The sequence below is a fragment of the Megalopta genalis genome, chromosome 3 (genome assembly GCF_051020955.1).
Source record: "Megalopta genalis isolate 19385.01 chromosome 3, iyMegGena1_principal, whole genome shotgun sequence".
NCBI classification, from domain to species: domain Eukaryota; kingdom Metazoa; phylum Arthropoda; class Insecta; order Hymenoptera; family Halictidae; genus Megalopta; species Megalopta genalis.
The window spans coordinates 20,891,247-20,906,635 of record NC_135015.1 but is presented as its reverse complement, the minus strand read 5'-3'; the positions used below and the strand labels follow the sequence as shown (position 1 = coordinate 20,906,635).

The window sequence follows — 15,389 nt, the reverse complement described above, 5'->3', positions numbered from 1 at the left end:
GGGATATTCTTCCATGTCCACCAAGACGAGAACAAATTAACCGAAGCACCGCGTTATTACGAATACGTTTCACGTTCATAAAAATTGATTTGAAACACGCATAAATTTGTCGCTATATTCCGCCGGCGGTTACGACAGAGTCCAATGGAGTTTCCCGCAGTGGTACACCGCAGATAAATAAAAATATTTCAGTAGCTCGTTTCGCGTTGATGTCGGCGCTATTTCGTTTTAAAAAAAGCAACGATAATAATGTTAAGTTACGATCGGTGTAATTAACACCGTGTCATTTGAAATTCATCGTAGTAGTGACTTTGTCGCGTGTGACTTTGTTAAATATCGCTCCGAAGTAGCACACCGACCAATTGTATCTTGTCTTGCAAAACGCGTAAAAAATCTCCGCGCTTCCGGCGCTAGCAACCAATTGTTTGAAGAACCTGTACCGTGTTCGACGTTCCATCGAAAAGCCGTGCTAGATAATGAATCTTGTGCACAATTTAACACGTCGATTATTATATCGGAGGGACATTCTGCACGGAACAAGGGTAATAATGCGAGATTTAAACGGAAGTCAAGTTCGGAAAGTTCTAGAAGTTTCGCGTATGGCCCCGTTTCCGGTGTATATTAAAAGGTGCGCGATGCTTTCAGGTTGATCCGCGCAGCCGACCGAAAGACTCCGCTGCATTTACGTCCATGTTACAGGTTGCCTTCGCTGTGTGAAACACAGTTAAACATCACTTTTCCGTTTTAACGTAATAATATTACTTCCCTCCGACACCGCCGTGCCAAAACGAGTCGTTTCGAAAATAGTTTTTATCAATCCACGAAAATAGCTCCTACACTAACGTTCTCCAGATATTTTTGTCGGATGGTATATATATATGTATATATTTATATAACTAACGCATTCGATTACATAGGGAATATTATTAAAATATTCCATAAAATATTACCACGTATTTTCGAGCTTTAGTTACGCAACGTCCAACATCAAAGTCGTTTTTTACCTCGTTATGATCCTTAGAAAAACGTAAATGTTATCGAATTATAACGGCGTTATCGATCAATTGTATTAGATATTTATGTATATATCGTCAAGATTTAAAGAGAAAACTATATTGTAGAAGTTTCGGTTTCTATAGGTTTAGCAGTTCATTTTCATATTCACGAAAATTCGTGCGAACGTATCGGATTAGGCGGTTCATAAATGGATTTTTTCGTACGATGTGTGCCACGTGCCAGGAGCCTACGTAAGCACAAAGATAACACACCGAGCAGCTGCTTTGTACAGTGCAGGTGAAGACGTGCGAAACAGATGCTCTCCTCTTCGAATACCTTTTACACGGCGAAACATTGAACATATATATACTCTTGCCAAATCGAGTAGGGATGTGTCAATGAAACTTTCCACTAGGAAGGCGTACACGCACGGCGTTCCTAGTTCGCTTCTATTTATGATACGATACACACGGAAGCGCAACGAACACGCGACATTTGTACAGGAACAGCCAGCAACATGTTACCCACGTTGTACATATTTAGTCCCGCGTGAAATATTGCGAATGAAACGCATCTCGTAAGTTTAGACCCGCGAAGCTGAATGAATTTTCTTAGCGAGTATTTAAGCTTTGCGAATTTATTTCGCGGACCGGCGCGTCTCGATCCGATCGATTCTCACGAGATTGAAATATCGTATTAATAATCGAATCGTTGGCAGAAATCTGTTGACATGCAGGCTTTACTCGATAAAATTAAATCTCGTTTTAGTGGGTCAGTGGAAGTGTTCAGTCACAAGCTATTTCGATGACAGTAACCTATATTTCTACTGGCTTTGCAGTGTCAAACTAAAGATAGCATCGCGCATCTAAATTTTCATTTCGCTGGACTACATTCTCGCTTTTCTCGATGTGCGTGCGCGCGCGCGCGCTCTCCTCTTATTTTCCAGATTGTAGTTCGTTCGTGGTGCTTTTTCATTTCGCGATTACCTTTTCGACGGCGGAAAAAGTAAGAGGAACAAAAGATATACAAATTCGTCGAGTAATGTCCCGTTTCGAAATGTGAGAACCGATTGTATAAGCTTTTATATTTACGATTCAGCACAGATACTGCTTTACATAGTTCGCGATGCCCTCATGTTTAATTGATCCGACGTGTGTATTTCGTTTATTAATAACGTTACAAAGTTAATTAAGACGCGAAGGCTGAGGGCGACGTTCCGTGAACGCGGGACTCGAGAGAGAAAAAAAAAAGAACGATACAAACAAATCGGCACATAGCCGATTTTACTTTCCTTCGACAAATTGGCACACGGTTTTCAGAGCTTCGGGTCGTCGTCGGAATCAATAGAGCGCGTGGTCGCGCGCATCCCATAGAGTAGATACGAACCGAGAGACTGATGCAAGAAACACATCCGAACGTAACCTCGATAGAAATGTCTTTTACCACCTTTACCCAGAGAGCCTGGCTGCTGTGCAATGCGCCGGAACTATATGTACTATGTACGTATGTACACACAAAAATACTGTGTATCCGAAAGGCCTGACCTGGTCGTACCTTTTTGACTCGTTGGTAACCGGTTCGTCCCGTCCTCCAATCGACTCCACCTAGCTTTCTCGACCGTGTCCCTCTCTCTCTCTCTCTCTGCCGCTCTAAAATTGTGCCTGCATGCTTATCTACAGTTACAAACTAATTGCCAAAGGATTATCACAGGTCATCGGGTGTTCAACCTTCCGTGTACATACCACGGTTCAATACCACAAAACAGATCGATTATTATTAATAGCGATGGAACTACCAAATTGGTACTAAAGCCGACTCGATATCAGCTTTATAACGTCGTAACCGCTGCATCATAATCGAATACGAGACCAAATCAAAATGTTCTCCATATTATTACCAACAGCAGACCGGTTTCGCAACCTTTCAACATTTCGATTCGTAGGAATTTTCATCGGAACGGTAAAACCGCAGGGCACATCACTGCGACTCTATAAAAATATAATATATATATATATATATATATTAACTTTTAACGAAACAGCATCTTGCACAATTTCTACGATATTTTATATAAAATATTATTCGATGCGTCATCGAACCGCCTAAGAATATACCGAATAACATACGAACGCGTTAACGAACAATTCGAAACGCGATTACGTAAAATTGATCGTCGATTCTGACCGCGTTCGTTTGTAACTATATTAAAATATCATTTTTGGTACAATTAAAAACACTAGAATTTCTCCTTTGGTTATAACGAACATACTAGCGACACTGGTTGTTGTCATTTTTGTTTTTGTTTTTTTTTTATACGAACGAGACCGAAACTCGCGAGATTCCGATGGTTTTAGCCGCGGCGACGTTAGCATGTTACATTGTTTTCCCTGCGTGACCTAGAAAGTGATATTCCTGTTTGAAAAGGCGACGCAAACGAGATCGGCACACGTAGGAAAGATTTCGTGATTCGACGGAGAAACCTTGAGGGCGAGCTCGTAAGTTGAAACAGTGTGTTGGCGCTTTGAATCGCTAGTACCCGGACGCCGCCGCGCGGCGGCAACACCTGCCGAGGCGTCGGCGAAATTCGCTCGTGCTACATCTATCGGCGGCAAGCTGAAGCAGCGGCCGATCAGTGCAGCACAGTATCTCTCTCGCTTCCTAGAGCGGCGCTTCGTCATTTTCGTGTCCGTGCGAGGTCCCGAACGAACGAGTGGAGAGATCCGCGTCGCCATCTTTAGGAACGGTACCGACTGCCTCCGCTACCACCGCCTGCTCCGTTCCAAACGAGCTCGAAGTCGGTTTACGCGAGTCGAACGAAACGGTCAGTGAGAGTTCGATTGCGACAGCGCATACACCTGTTCCTGCATCGCGGTGGGCGACGCGGCATTTAATCGTTCGCGATGTTCATTTAATACCATCGAGAGACACCGAGAAGAGAGCCCCGCGTATGTGCCGTGCCGCGTAAGTTTATTTCGCGGGCGACGATTATCGCGAGGGTTGAGAACGATCGGAAATCGAGACGTTTCCTTTTCTTTTTTTTTCCCCCGGTTCACTCTGCACTCTCCTTTCGTTTGACCCTCGTTTAAAACTATCGTGTCTAATTGCAGATTCTGCCGCTTGGTACGTTCCACCGTGAAACAACCAGTGTACAGTAAAACAGTGTTTTGATAAACGTCGTCGGGGAGCAAGTGGGAACGGGGGTACAGTGTCGTCTCGAGGCTACGGTAAATTACGCTCGTCGGACAGGAATTAGAAAAGAAAGAGGGAGAGGAGGAAGCGTTTGAGAGGTGGCTGTGAGCGAACGGACAGCGACGACGGGCAAGTACAATTGACAGGAAAGATGGCGCGAGGTGCGGGCGAGGATTAATGCTGACCCATTTTTCCGCGCGAAATCGTTCGTTCTTACTTCGCCGTGCGACCGATCGAAAGGGACCATTAAACTTAGATCGCAGATCGCGCGGGCCACCCTCGGTCCCTATCGAGTGCGAATCGATTCGAGTAGTACCAAGAGGGGTAACTCGGTTCGTTGCCTGCAGGAGGTTCTCTCTAGCCACTGTACGGTTCCGCGCGTGTGCCCGATTCTTGCGTAAGTGTGAGTGCCCTCCTAAACGTGTGTGGGGCTCTTGTAGGACCAGCATTGACAAATATCGTAACGGACTGGCTGCGGGAGATCGGAGACGGAACGGGGGAGGGAACGGTAGAAAACGCCGAGTACTACGCTGCGTGCGATAGAAAAACGGTGTGCGAGAATCGGTGCCGTGACACGAGTGTCCGTGGACGACGGCAAAATTTTCAACAACTATAGGTCGTCGGGGCCTTGGCAGGCTCGGCTGCGGTAGACAGCAGAGAGAGAGAGAGAGAGAGAGAGAGAGAGAGAGAGAGAGAGAGAGAGCGTCGGGGAGAAAAAGAGGTAGTGAGAGATAGATAGATAGAGAGAGAGAACTAAGACGAAGACGCGGTCTTCTGTAATCTCGTGGGCTGCGTATAGTCCTGGCTTGCTCGGGTACGAGCGCGGCTGCTAAGATGGGCAACAATGCCGCGACGTCGTATAAAAGGGTCGACGCTGCCGAGAGCGTCAAGGAGTTTCTCGACAAGGCGAAGAAGGAGTTCGAGGACAAGTGGAAGAAGAACCCGACGAATACCGCCGATCTCAACGACTTCGAGCAGATCAAGACACTCGGGACCGGCTCGTTCGGCCGTGTCATGATAGTGCAACACAAGCCGACCAAAGAGTATTACGCCATGAAGATACTCGACAAGCAAAAGGTCGTGAAACTCAAGCAGGTGGAACACACGCTGAACGAGAAGAGAATACTGCAGGCGATTAGCTTCCCGTTCCTGGTCTCGTTGCAGTTCCACTTCAAGGACAACTCGTACCTGTACATGGTGCTCGAGTACGTGCCGGGCGGCGAGATGTTCAGCCATCTGCGGAAAGTCGGCCGTTTCACGGAGCCGCATTCGCGTTTCTACGCGGCGCAGATCGTGCTCGCGTTCGAATACCTCCACTACCTCGATCTGATCTACAGGGACCTGAAGCCGGAGAATCTGTTGATCGACTCGCAGGGCTACCTGAAGGTGACGGACTTCGGCTTCGCGAAGAGGGTGCAGGGCAGAACGTGGACCCTGTGCGGCACACCGGAGTACCTGGCGCCCGAGATCATCCTGAGCAAAGGGTACAACAAGGCGGTCGACTGGTGGGCCCTCGGTGTTCTCGTTTACGAGATGGCGGCCGGTTATCCGCCGTTCTTCGCCGACCAGCCGATACTGATCTACGAGAAGATCGTCTCGGGGAAGCCGCGGTTCCCCTCGCACTTCGGCTCCGACCTGAAAGACTTGCTCCGTAACCTGCTGCAAATCGATCTGACCAAGAGGTACGGTAACCTGAAGGCCGGCGTGAACGACATCAAGGGCCACAAGTGGTTCGCCAGCACCGACTGGATCGCGGTCTTCCAGAAGAAAATCGAGGCGCCGTTCATACCGAAATGCAAGGGGCCCGGGGACACGAGCAACTTCGACGACTACGAAGAGGAGACGCTCAGGATCTCGCAGACGGAGAAGTGCGCCAAGGAGTTCGCCGAGTTCTGAATTCACCGGCGGATCGAAGATGGATACACGTGTCGCGTATTTATTCATATGCGATGGTTCGTCATACGTTGGTCGCTTTTATCGAGCGAGAGAAAAATGATGGATGAAGTAAGATGGTATACGTGCGCGGGGGGGAGGGCGGCGGCGGCGGCGGCAGCGGTGGCGGCGACGGCCAGGGCCGGGGAGGGGAGGGGGGCGTAAGAGCGAGCAAGAAAGTATACGAGAGAACGTATACGTGTGCGAGAGGGGGGAAAGAAAGGAATACGGGTATGATGGATGCGTGAGTGGTGGGCGTGTGATTGCGTGTGCGTGCATGGGGAAACCGAAACCGAAAGCGAAGGCGTGACGGATTTCGAGATTTCGGGATAACCAGAGACGCGGCGAAAGAGACAAACACGGAAAGACAGAAAAAGAGAGATGATAGGGACAGAGAGAAAAAGAGAGAGAGAGAGAGGGAGAAAGAGACAGACAGACAGGAAGGGAGAAATTGAAAGGAATTAGAGAACAGGAAAGGTTAGGATATAGCACGTTTTGAGGATTTTGCGCTTTATTATTTTGAGTCCGCGATCGTCGGAAACAGAATAGGAATGTGCGAATTGGGGCAAGGGGAAAACAACAGGAAAACGGAACAGAGACAGAGAATATAGTAGGACGGAGAGATAAGAGTTCGTGGAGGAGAGAAAGAAGTGTGTGAATGCGGTGAGAGAACGATAGAGAGGCAAACAAAAATATTAATATATTAACGAAACTTCCTTTCGGTTGTTGCATATACAAAGATCGTATACACGTACACGTACCGAGCATACGCGCACACATATACATACACACAAACACATACACGCATACATAGAGAACACACAGAGAGACATGAGCGCGCGCGCGCGCTTGCGCGTCCGCTCGATCACCATCGCGACACTACGATCCACTATAGTAGCAAAATACTTTACATGAGAGAATCTCTTTCTTTTCCAGTCAAATAATTGTCATATTGACGTGTAACGAACGACGATACATATGTATTACATACATATATATATGCGTGCTCGTAGAGGTACGCATGTATGCATGTAGCACAGTATATACGTACATGTGTGTGTTCCCTATGATGGCTTTAGTGTCCGGTTTACGGAGGAGGCGTGTGTAAAGTTTCTTCTCGATAATTCTTATGGAAAAGGTCGGTGACGTCACCGTGCCTCATAGTTATTTTGTACATAATAGTATCAACTATCTATATATGTAAATGTTCCCCCGGGATCCCTTTACACCACGCCCCTTCTTCTTCATCTCGTCCTGCCTCTTTTAGCACATACAAAAGTTTACACAGACTCGCCGTGAGGGTGAATGCGAGAGAGAAAGAGAGAGAGAGAGAGAGAGAAATTGGAGAGCGAAAGAGAGAACAAGCGCGTGAGAATGAAAGAGAGAACAAGAGAGAGAGAGAGAGAGAGAGAAAGAGATGGTCTAACACACCAATAAATCAATTGTATCACGTTGTGCATTGTTGTCTATTTGTCTACTCTGTCAGGTGAATCTTCTTCGTCATTGTTCAAAGCAAGAGGAAGAAAGAAAATGAGAGAGAATGTTCGAGAGAGAGAGAGAGAGAGAGAAATTTTGCCATAAATCAATATAGGGACCCCATTGACTGAGCCATAGCCCTTCTTTTCTCCGGAGGGAAGGGTCCTCCTTCTAAATGGGCATGCCCGGCAACCATAAATACCGTATTGCGCAGCTTCGGAGGACACTGACTCTCCATGTTCCTTCCCGTCTTTTGTTTCTTTTATACGCGCGGCTCTCACCGCCGCAAGTTCTCCAAATCTCGGATCCAAAAATCACGCAAAAGATAATACCCGTCAGAGGTTTCCCACCAGAAAGAATCTTCTTCTTTTTTTCCGCTCGAAGGGAAATTTCTTCGAGGTAGTTCCAGCCCTCGGCTCTTCCATGGCACTTTAAAGTAGACATCATCGTGTTTCTATGGGTTACAGATGAACGACGACTCTCGCAGGCGATTTCCGAGCCCTACGAGCCCTATGTAAAAAAAAAAAAAATAAAAAAAAATAAAAAAAGGAAGAACGGTATTCCGGCATCGAACGACGCGTTTTACGCATCCGCGATCCTTGTTATTGACTTCGAACAAGCTCGCGAACGCTCTCGTACGATCTTGGTACGAGGGTTAATTACTTTAATCTTTGGCTCGTCGTCTGGCTGCGCAACGGGGGGGCTTCTTTGGGTCGATAACTTCTCTAGAAGGGTCGTCTCAGCTTCGACGACGCCTTTTTCTTCTTCACCCTTTCCTACCACCGTGGTAACCGCTGTTCCCGAGGATTCTGTCCTATCCGATCGCGCGTTCTTCGAACTGCTAAGCCATGTTTCTACTTCTAAATTCGCCGGACGATATAACGCCCGATAATAACACCGTGGACCTCTGTTTCCACCGAATTTTGCCATGATACACGTGTGATTCGTATCGCTCGCTAGTCGTCACAGGTCGATTATTCCGTTCCAGGAATTATTTCTATATACGTTTTTCATCGCTCGCTCGCTGTGGAGAATACGAATGAAAAGGAGAGACAGAGAGAGAGAGAGAGAATGTGTGGGAGAGAAAGTGAAATATCTTTATTATAGTACATTGTGAATCTTATAAAAAAAAAGAAATACTCGTTATATACTGGCTACAGATGCTCGTTGTTGAATTATTGTACCTTACGTAAACGGTAGAGGCAGAAAGGGAGAGAGGGGGTCTGGAGAGGTAGAATAGAGAAAAAGAGATTAGTAGGAGAGAAAGAGATAGGCTAGAGAGAGGAGAGACGAAGTTAGAGAGAACAAACGCAGAATGGTTTTCGAAGAAGGGGGAACAAAAATACAAAAAAAAGAAGAGAGAGAGGGAGAGAGAGAAAAGTATTTATGAAGTAGGGATCGGCACGCGGGGGGTATGAGCAGGGAAGGGATTCATTTTTGGAACGTTTTTAATAGAGGACCACCGGCGTTCGTACATAGATACATATTGTAAGAGTATTCATATATTATATCGCCTTAAGTTGCTGTAAGCAAAAGAAGCAACGTTATCTTTTATATAGATCTGCACTTTTAGTACGGAATGTAAAACATACGGACAATCCTGATCGTGTAAGAGAGAAAGCGAAAGAGAGAGAGAGAGAGAGCGTCTGCGTATGTATGTCAGTGGGTGTGTTTAGAAGAGAGTAAGAGCGAGAAAGAAAGAGCGAAAGTGTGTGTGTGTGTGTGTGTGAGAGAGAGAGAGAGAGAGAGAGAGAGGAAGAAATAAGCTTAAAGTATAAAACGATGCACACACACACTCGAAACGGCCAAAATGGAAATCGTGCGTACACGTGCGAGAATCGAGATGGGAAAGGGGTAACGGAGATCACGAATCATTGAAGCGACACGGACACGACGGAACACCGTGACAGCAATAGCCAACACAGTAGCAGCGACAACGACCATTGCCAAAAATGACGCGTTTCCGATTTCGCTTCTGGAAGCTGGACGGTTCGCACGAACGCCATTATCCGATACGGAATGCTGTCCAAGGAAGATCGGCACTGAGAGCTTGCGCGCGGTTGTCGGAAGAGTCTCGAGCAGGTGGTAAGAGTTCCTATAAACAATTCTCTCTTACGCGCGTATATCGAGAACCGAGTGCTGCGACTCTAACGTTGAGTCATAGTTGCTCCGGTCGCGAATAGACTGCGGACTCTTCGCGAGCAATAAAAATTTCCATCGTCGGTTTCCAAGACAGTAAGAACCGTATAGGAATCTGTCTTTTGCATTAACAACAGTTGTTCCAATTATATGAAAAAATAGCAAGCTCTACGTTCTTCGATAGCCCTTTGACTCTCGTTGAGCGGCGACTCGAAAAATTCACGCGATATCAAAGTGATTCAATTAACCGTATTACCGAAATTAATATAATATCATTAATATTAATTAATATATTAATATATAATTAATTAATATCAATATAATAATATTAATATCGATGAAACCGAAACTGGAAAGTGAAAATTTACCATAGGAAATATTGGTTATCCGTTATTTTGCGTTCTACAAATCCTAGCAGCGTTCAGTTTGTTCGATATATTACAGTAGAAATGAATTTGTGAAGAACCCAGTGAAAAATTAGCGTCACGCAGGCACCGAACGTGTTAATGTTCTTTCTATCTTGTGCCTCGTGTTACCATTTCACTGGCAAATGCATCGAGTCCGCAGTCTAATCGCGAAGAAACTTTAATCCCTCCCCTCCGCTAAGATCTTGAGGAGGGAGAAGAGGGCCTTGTCCGGGACCGTCTCTCTCGGACGATCGATATTTTTCGGGCACAAACCGGAACGAATTGGCAATATCTGAGATACACGAAACCCGGGGAATAGTTCCCTCCGACCGGGTCGATCCTCCTCGCAGCTAAATGCGGTGTACATCCGAGAGTAAAACAACTCGATAGATAGATTGCTCTATATGTTTCGTGTACGCGGAATCCGCCGGGCCCCTTTCCCTTCCCCGCGCCTTACCCAGCCGTATGCAGAGACTCGATGCTCGAGTCGTACCACTCTCTCGGATAACTTTTCTCGCAAAATGAATCAATTTCGTACTGTTACGGAGTAGCTATCTGTGTGCAGCGGCCTTAGAGTGTGACTCCAGCCGCGGGACCCCGCGTACAGTTGGGCACGACGCGGAGAAGGGCGAGGGGCCTGGCGGGGCCCGCTTATACGAATTTATCGTGCAACGTAGAGAGCTTTAGTCCGCCTTAACTAGACACTTGTGTCCCATTTAATTGCCAAAAATTGGCTGACAAGGTTATTCGGCCATTTACGGTGCTTCTGGTCGAGCAACGAGAGTCGAAACAGGCCCTCCGTTAACGCGCTACGATTCGTCGCAGAGAAAGGTCGGCAGCCTTCTCAGGCTCGATCTTCAACTTTTCAACTCCTTCGGAAATTATCGCTTCTCTGGCAGAGCCTTCTCCGTGCATAGATCTCCCAACAGATTCGAAGACGCGTGTTAGAAACGCGCTTCGAAATTCCTGTACGAATCTAGTCGCCGAATTCAAACGGACAAATCCGCGTTTATTTTCAAATTATCGAAGAAAAATTTTCATTATTTTCTCTATCTCTCTCGTGGAGATTGGATAAAAACTTTTGAATTCTATACGCTGGAATAAAAATGGCGGTAGGTTACTTTCTCCGGATTAAATTCGAACTCGTCAATTCTTGTAAATTCTTGACATGCTCGACGCTTTTCAAGCTCGGCAGGTTCAGCGTTAACCCCTTGTCGTACCACTTTTTTTTTCACGGTTATGATGTACAGATGTTTTTCGATTATAATCATTTCTTAGAAGAAGAAGAAGATCATTTTTGTTTATCGCGTGCCTATGTTTCCTCGAATACTCGACACGTTAACCGTCGAATATCAACTCGAAAAATTCACGCGATATCAGAGTCATTTAATTGATGAACCATAGGAAATATCAATTCTATAAATCCTAGCATCATTCGAATTTGCTCGATATATTACGGTAAAAATGAATTTGAAAAACCTGATATTTATAATTATTATAGTAATAGTATTAAATATCGCGGAGAAAGGAACAGAATTTCATTTGAATTTAAAAGACCGGACTAGCATATTGTATTGGTAAATTGTTAGAAATCTTTTTGTTCTATATTATCATCATCATCTTTCTATCGTTAGAAATCTTAGAGTCGAACGGCAAGGGATTGATAATACAGTTTTATATTTCCATAGGAAATATCAATTCTATAAATCCTATCATCATTCGAACTTGCTCGATATATTACGGTAAAAATGAGTTTGAAAAACCTGATATTTATAATTATTATTATAGTAATAGTATTAAATATCGCGGAGAAAGGAACAGAATTTCATTTGAATTTAAAAGACCGGACTAGCATATTGTATTGGTAAATTGTTAGAAATCTTTTTGTTCTATATTATCATCATCATCTTTCTATCGTTAGAAATCTTAGAGTCGAACGGCTAGGGATTGATAATACAGTTCTATATTTCCATAGGAAATATCAATTCTATAAATTCTAGTATCATTCGAATTTGCTCGATATATTACGGTAAAAATGAGTTTGAAAAACCTGATATTTATAATTATTATTATAGTAATAGTATTAAATATCGCGGAGAAAGGAACAGAATTTCATTTGAATTTAAAAGACCGGACTAGCATATTGTATTGATACATTGTTAGAAATCTTTTTGTTCTATATTATCATCATCTTCCTATCGTTAGAATTCTTAGAGTCGAACGGCAAGGAGTTAATAATATAGTTTTACATTTCCATAGGAAATATCAATTCTATAAATTCCAGCATCATTCGAACTTGCTCGATATATTACGGTAAAAATGAGTTTGAAAAACCTGATATTTATAATTATTATTATAATAATAGTATTAAATATCGCGGAGAAAGGAACAGAATTTTATTTGGATTTAAAAGAATGGATTAGCATATTGTATTGATAAATTGTTAGAAATCTTTTTGTTCTATATTATCATCATCATCTTTCTATCGTTAGAAATCTTAGAGTCGAACGGCTAGGGATTGATAATATAGTTTTATATTTCCATAGGAAATATCAATTCTATAAATCCTATCATCATTCGAACTTGCTCGATATATTACGGTAAAAATGAGTTTGAAAATCCTGATATTTATAATTATTATTATAGTAATACTATTAAATATCGCGGAGAGGGGAACAGAATTTTATTTGAATTTAAAAGAATGAATTAGCATATTGTATTGATAAATTGTTAGAAATCTTTTTGTTCTATATTATCATCATATCTCTCTGTCGTTAGAAATCTTAGAGTCGAACGGCAAGGGATTGATAATACAGTTTTATATTTCCATAGGAAATATCGATTCTATAAATCCTATCATCATTCGAATTTGCTCGATATATTACGGTAAAAATGAGTTTGAAAATCCTGATATTTATAATTATTATTATAGTAATACTATTAAATATCGCGGAGAGAGGAACAGAATTTTATTTGAATTTAAAAGAATGAATTAGCATATTGTATTGATAAATTGTTAGAAATCTTTTTGTTCTATATTATCATCATCTCTCTGTCGTTAGAAATCTTAGACTCGTACGGCAAGGGGTTAATAATACAGTTCTGTATTTCCATAAATTCTAGCATCATTCGAATTTGCTCGATATATTACGGTAAAAATGAGTTTGAAAATCCTGATATTTATAATTATTATTATAGTAATACTATTAAATATCGCGGAGAGGGGAACAGAATTTTATTTGAATTTAAAAGAATGAATTAGCATATTGTATTGATAAATTGTTAGAAATCTTTTTGTTCTATATTATCATCATCTCTCTGTCGTTAGAAATCTTAGACTCGTACGGCAAGGGGTTAATAATACAGTTCTATATTTCCATAAATTCTAGCATCATTCGAATTTGCTCGATATATTACGGGAAAAATGAGTTTGAAAATCCTGATATTTATAATTATTATTATAGTAATACTATTAAATATCGCGGAGAAAGGAACAGAATTTCATTGGAATTTAAAAGACCGGACTAGCATATTGTACTGATAAATTGTTAGAAATCTTTTTGTTCCATATGATCATCATCCTTCTATCGTTAGAAATCTTAGACACGTACGGCAAGGGGTTAATAATACAGTTCCACCGTGTTACACGTACGGGTTCAATGTGTAACAAGGGCGCGGGGCGTAGGCGCGAAGCACTTCCGCCGTGCAATCGATAACGATTCCTTGGTAGAACAGTCGTTCGGCTAATTAGATTCGTTCGGATGAATGGACTCGTTAGTGAATTTTCAGTTCGGAGCATTTCCGGGAACAGGCGCCGGGCCGGCCGGCCTTCTCTGCCGCTGATTCTCAACTTCTCTCAGCGCTTTAAATTCGATTCCCAGCGTTCTCGGGGGCACTTCGGCCGCGTCGTTTCGCGGACGAAATAATCAAATTCGACGATCGCCGCGGCCCGCCGTCCGTGGAAACGTCGACGCGACGGTCTCGGAACGACGATCGCACGCGCGTCGATCGCGTGACAATAATTCGTTTAACCGCTAAATATACGCGGGACGACCCGCGCGCTCACACCGAACCGACCTATCGGATTTTTCCTTAAAAATTGAAAAGAAGATCGGCATTAGATCGGCCGATAGTTTTCCGTTTTTTGATAGAGGAAGAGACACCGTTTCGGTGGGTCGCCGTTGAAACATACAAACCAATTTCGAAACATCGTTTTCGAAGGAACCTCCGCTTCAATCGCCGTTAGCCAACAGTGAGGACAATAGGACAAATTCTTTTATCTTTTATCACAGCCTGTAAACGAAAACGGATCGTTTCGGAACATTTCCGAGTCTCTCGGCTCGTTTTTATGATTGGGGACGCTATCGGTCAACAGCTACAAGAAACGAGCCGCCTGCTTCGTCTACAGTCTATGCTGGTCTCCTTCGGGATCGTCCGTTTTTGTTTACAAGCTGAGAATTTTTCTGAACAGCTCGCAAAAAAGAATGTTATTAGTCCGTCCGATTTCTTGGAATTGTCTTTATTCGTTGTTTTTGGGTAGATCGCCTTTTCGTACAACTATAAATCTATAAATATAATAAATACACACGCGTATAGATTATATATATATATAATCTTTACGTATATTGTATTTTCACACAATAAAATCGCGTACTACATGCTCGTGCCTGGATATAAATGAATTGGCATCATCAGAACAAATTGATCAAAGAAAGGTGGCGTACACGTTCAAGGTGACTTGACTTACAATTTCATAGAATAACAGGATGTCTTGAGGAAACTAGATATTTTCTATCTTTACATAGACCACTGCACTCTGTCGCTCCACTCGTGGAGGAGTTAACCCGAATAATTTTTTATCGTTCTTTCGTCATCGCATGTCTCCTATGCCTCTTAGCGGTTCGATCACTCTCAATCCCGTGATAATGTCGTGCATGCACATCAAAGCATTACAGGCCCACTGTCCCATGTTACGACTTTGTGGACATTCGCAAGAATCCACAAATCAATACTCCCATCAAAATCGCATCGTAACATTGTCATGGAAGTATAGTCGTGTTTTGTAGGATAGACCGCTTGACACCAAACCAATAATTTTCGTTTTCCCCAATTCGTAACCGGCTGGGACAGCGAGCCTTTAAAATACACCAGGAGAGCAATCGAGCCGGCCAGAACGATTGAATGAAATCTTTTATTATCACGGTTCCCGATATCCTGAATACATCTCAATGAAAGTGTCTCACACGCATG

The 15,389-nt window shown here is 43.4% G+C and overlaps 1 protein-coding gene across 2 annotated transcripts in view; it reads left to right on the top strand.

Annotated features, from left to right (window-relative positions):
• Positions 1-3,634: 3,634 nt before the first annotated feature.
• Positions 3,635-15,389, top strand: part of Pka-C1 (Protein kinase, cAMP-dependent, catalytic subunit 1) — a 60,808-nt gene continuing 49,053 nt past the window's right edge. The window contains exons 1-2 of one of the 2 annotated variants that reach the window (XM_033478392.2): positions 3,635-3,817; positions 4,104-15,389. The exon at positions 4,104-15,389 is cut by the window's right edge and continues 49,053 nt beyond it. In XM_033478392.2, the coding sequence (XP_033334283.1) occupies positions 5,020-6,081 (1,062 nt within the window). In that variant the 5' untranslated portion in view covers positions 3,635-3,817; positions 4,104-5,019 and the 3' untranslated portion in view covers positions 6,082-15,389. Of the gene's footprint in view, positions 3,958-4,103 lie in introns of both variants that reach the window. The other variant, XM_033478391.2, reaches the window with a different exon arrangement.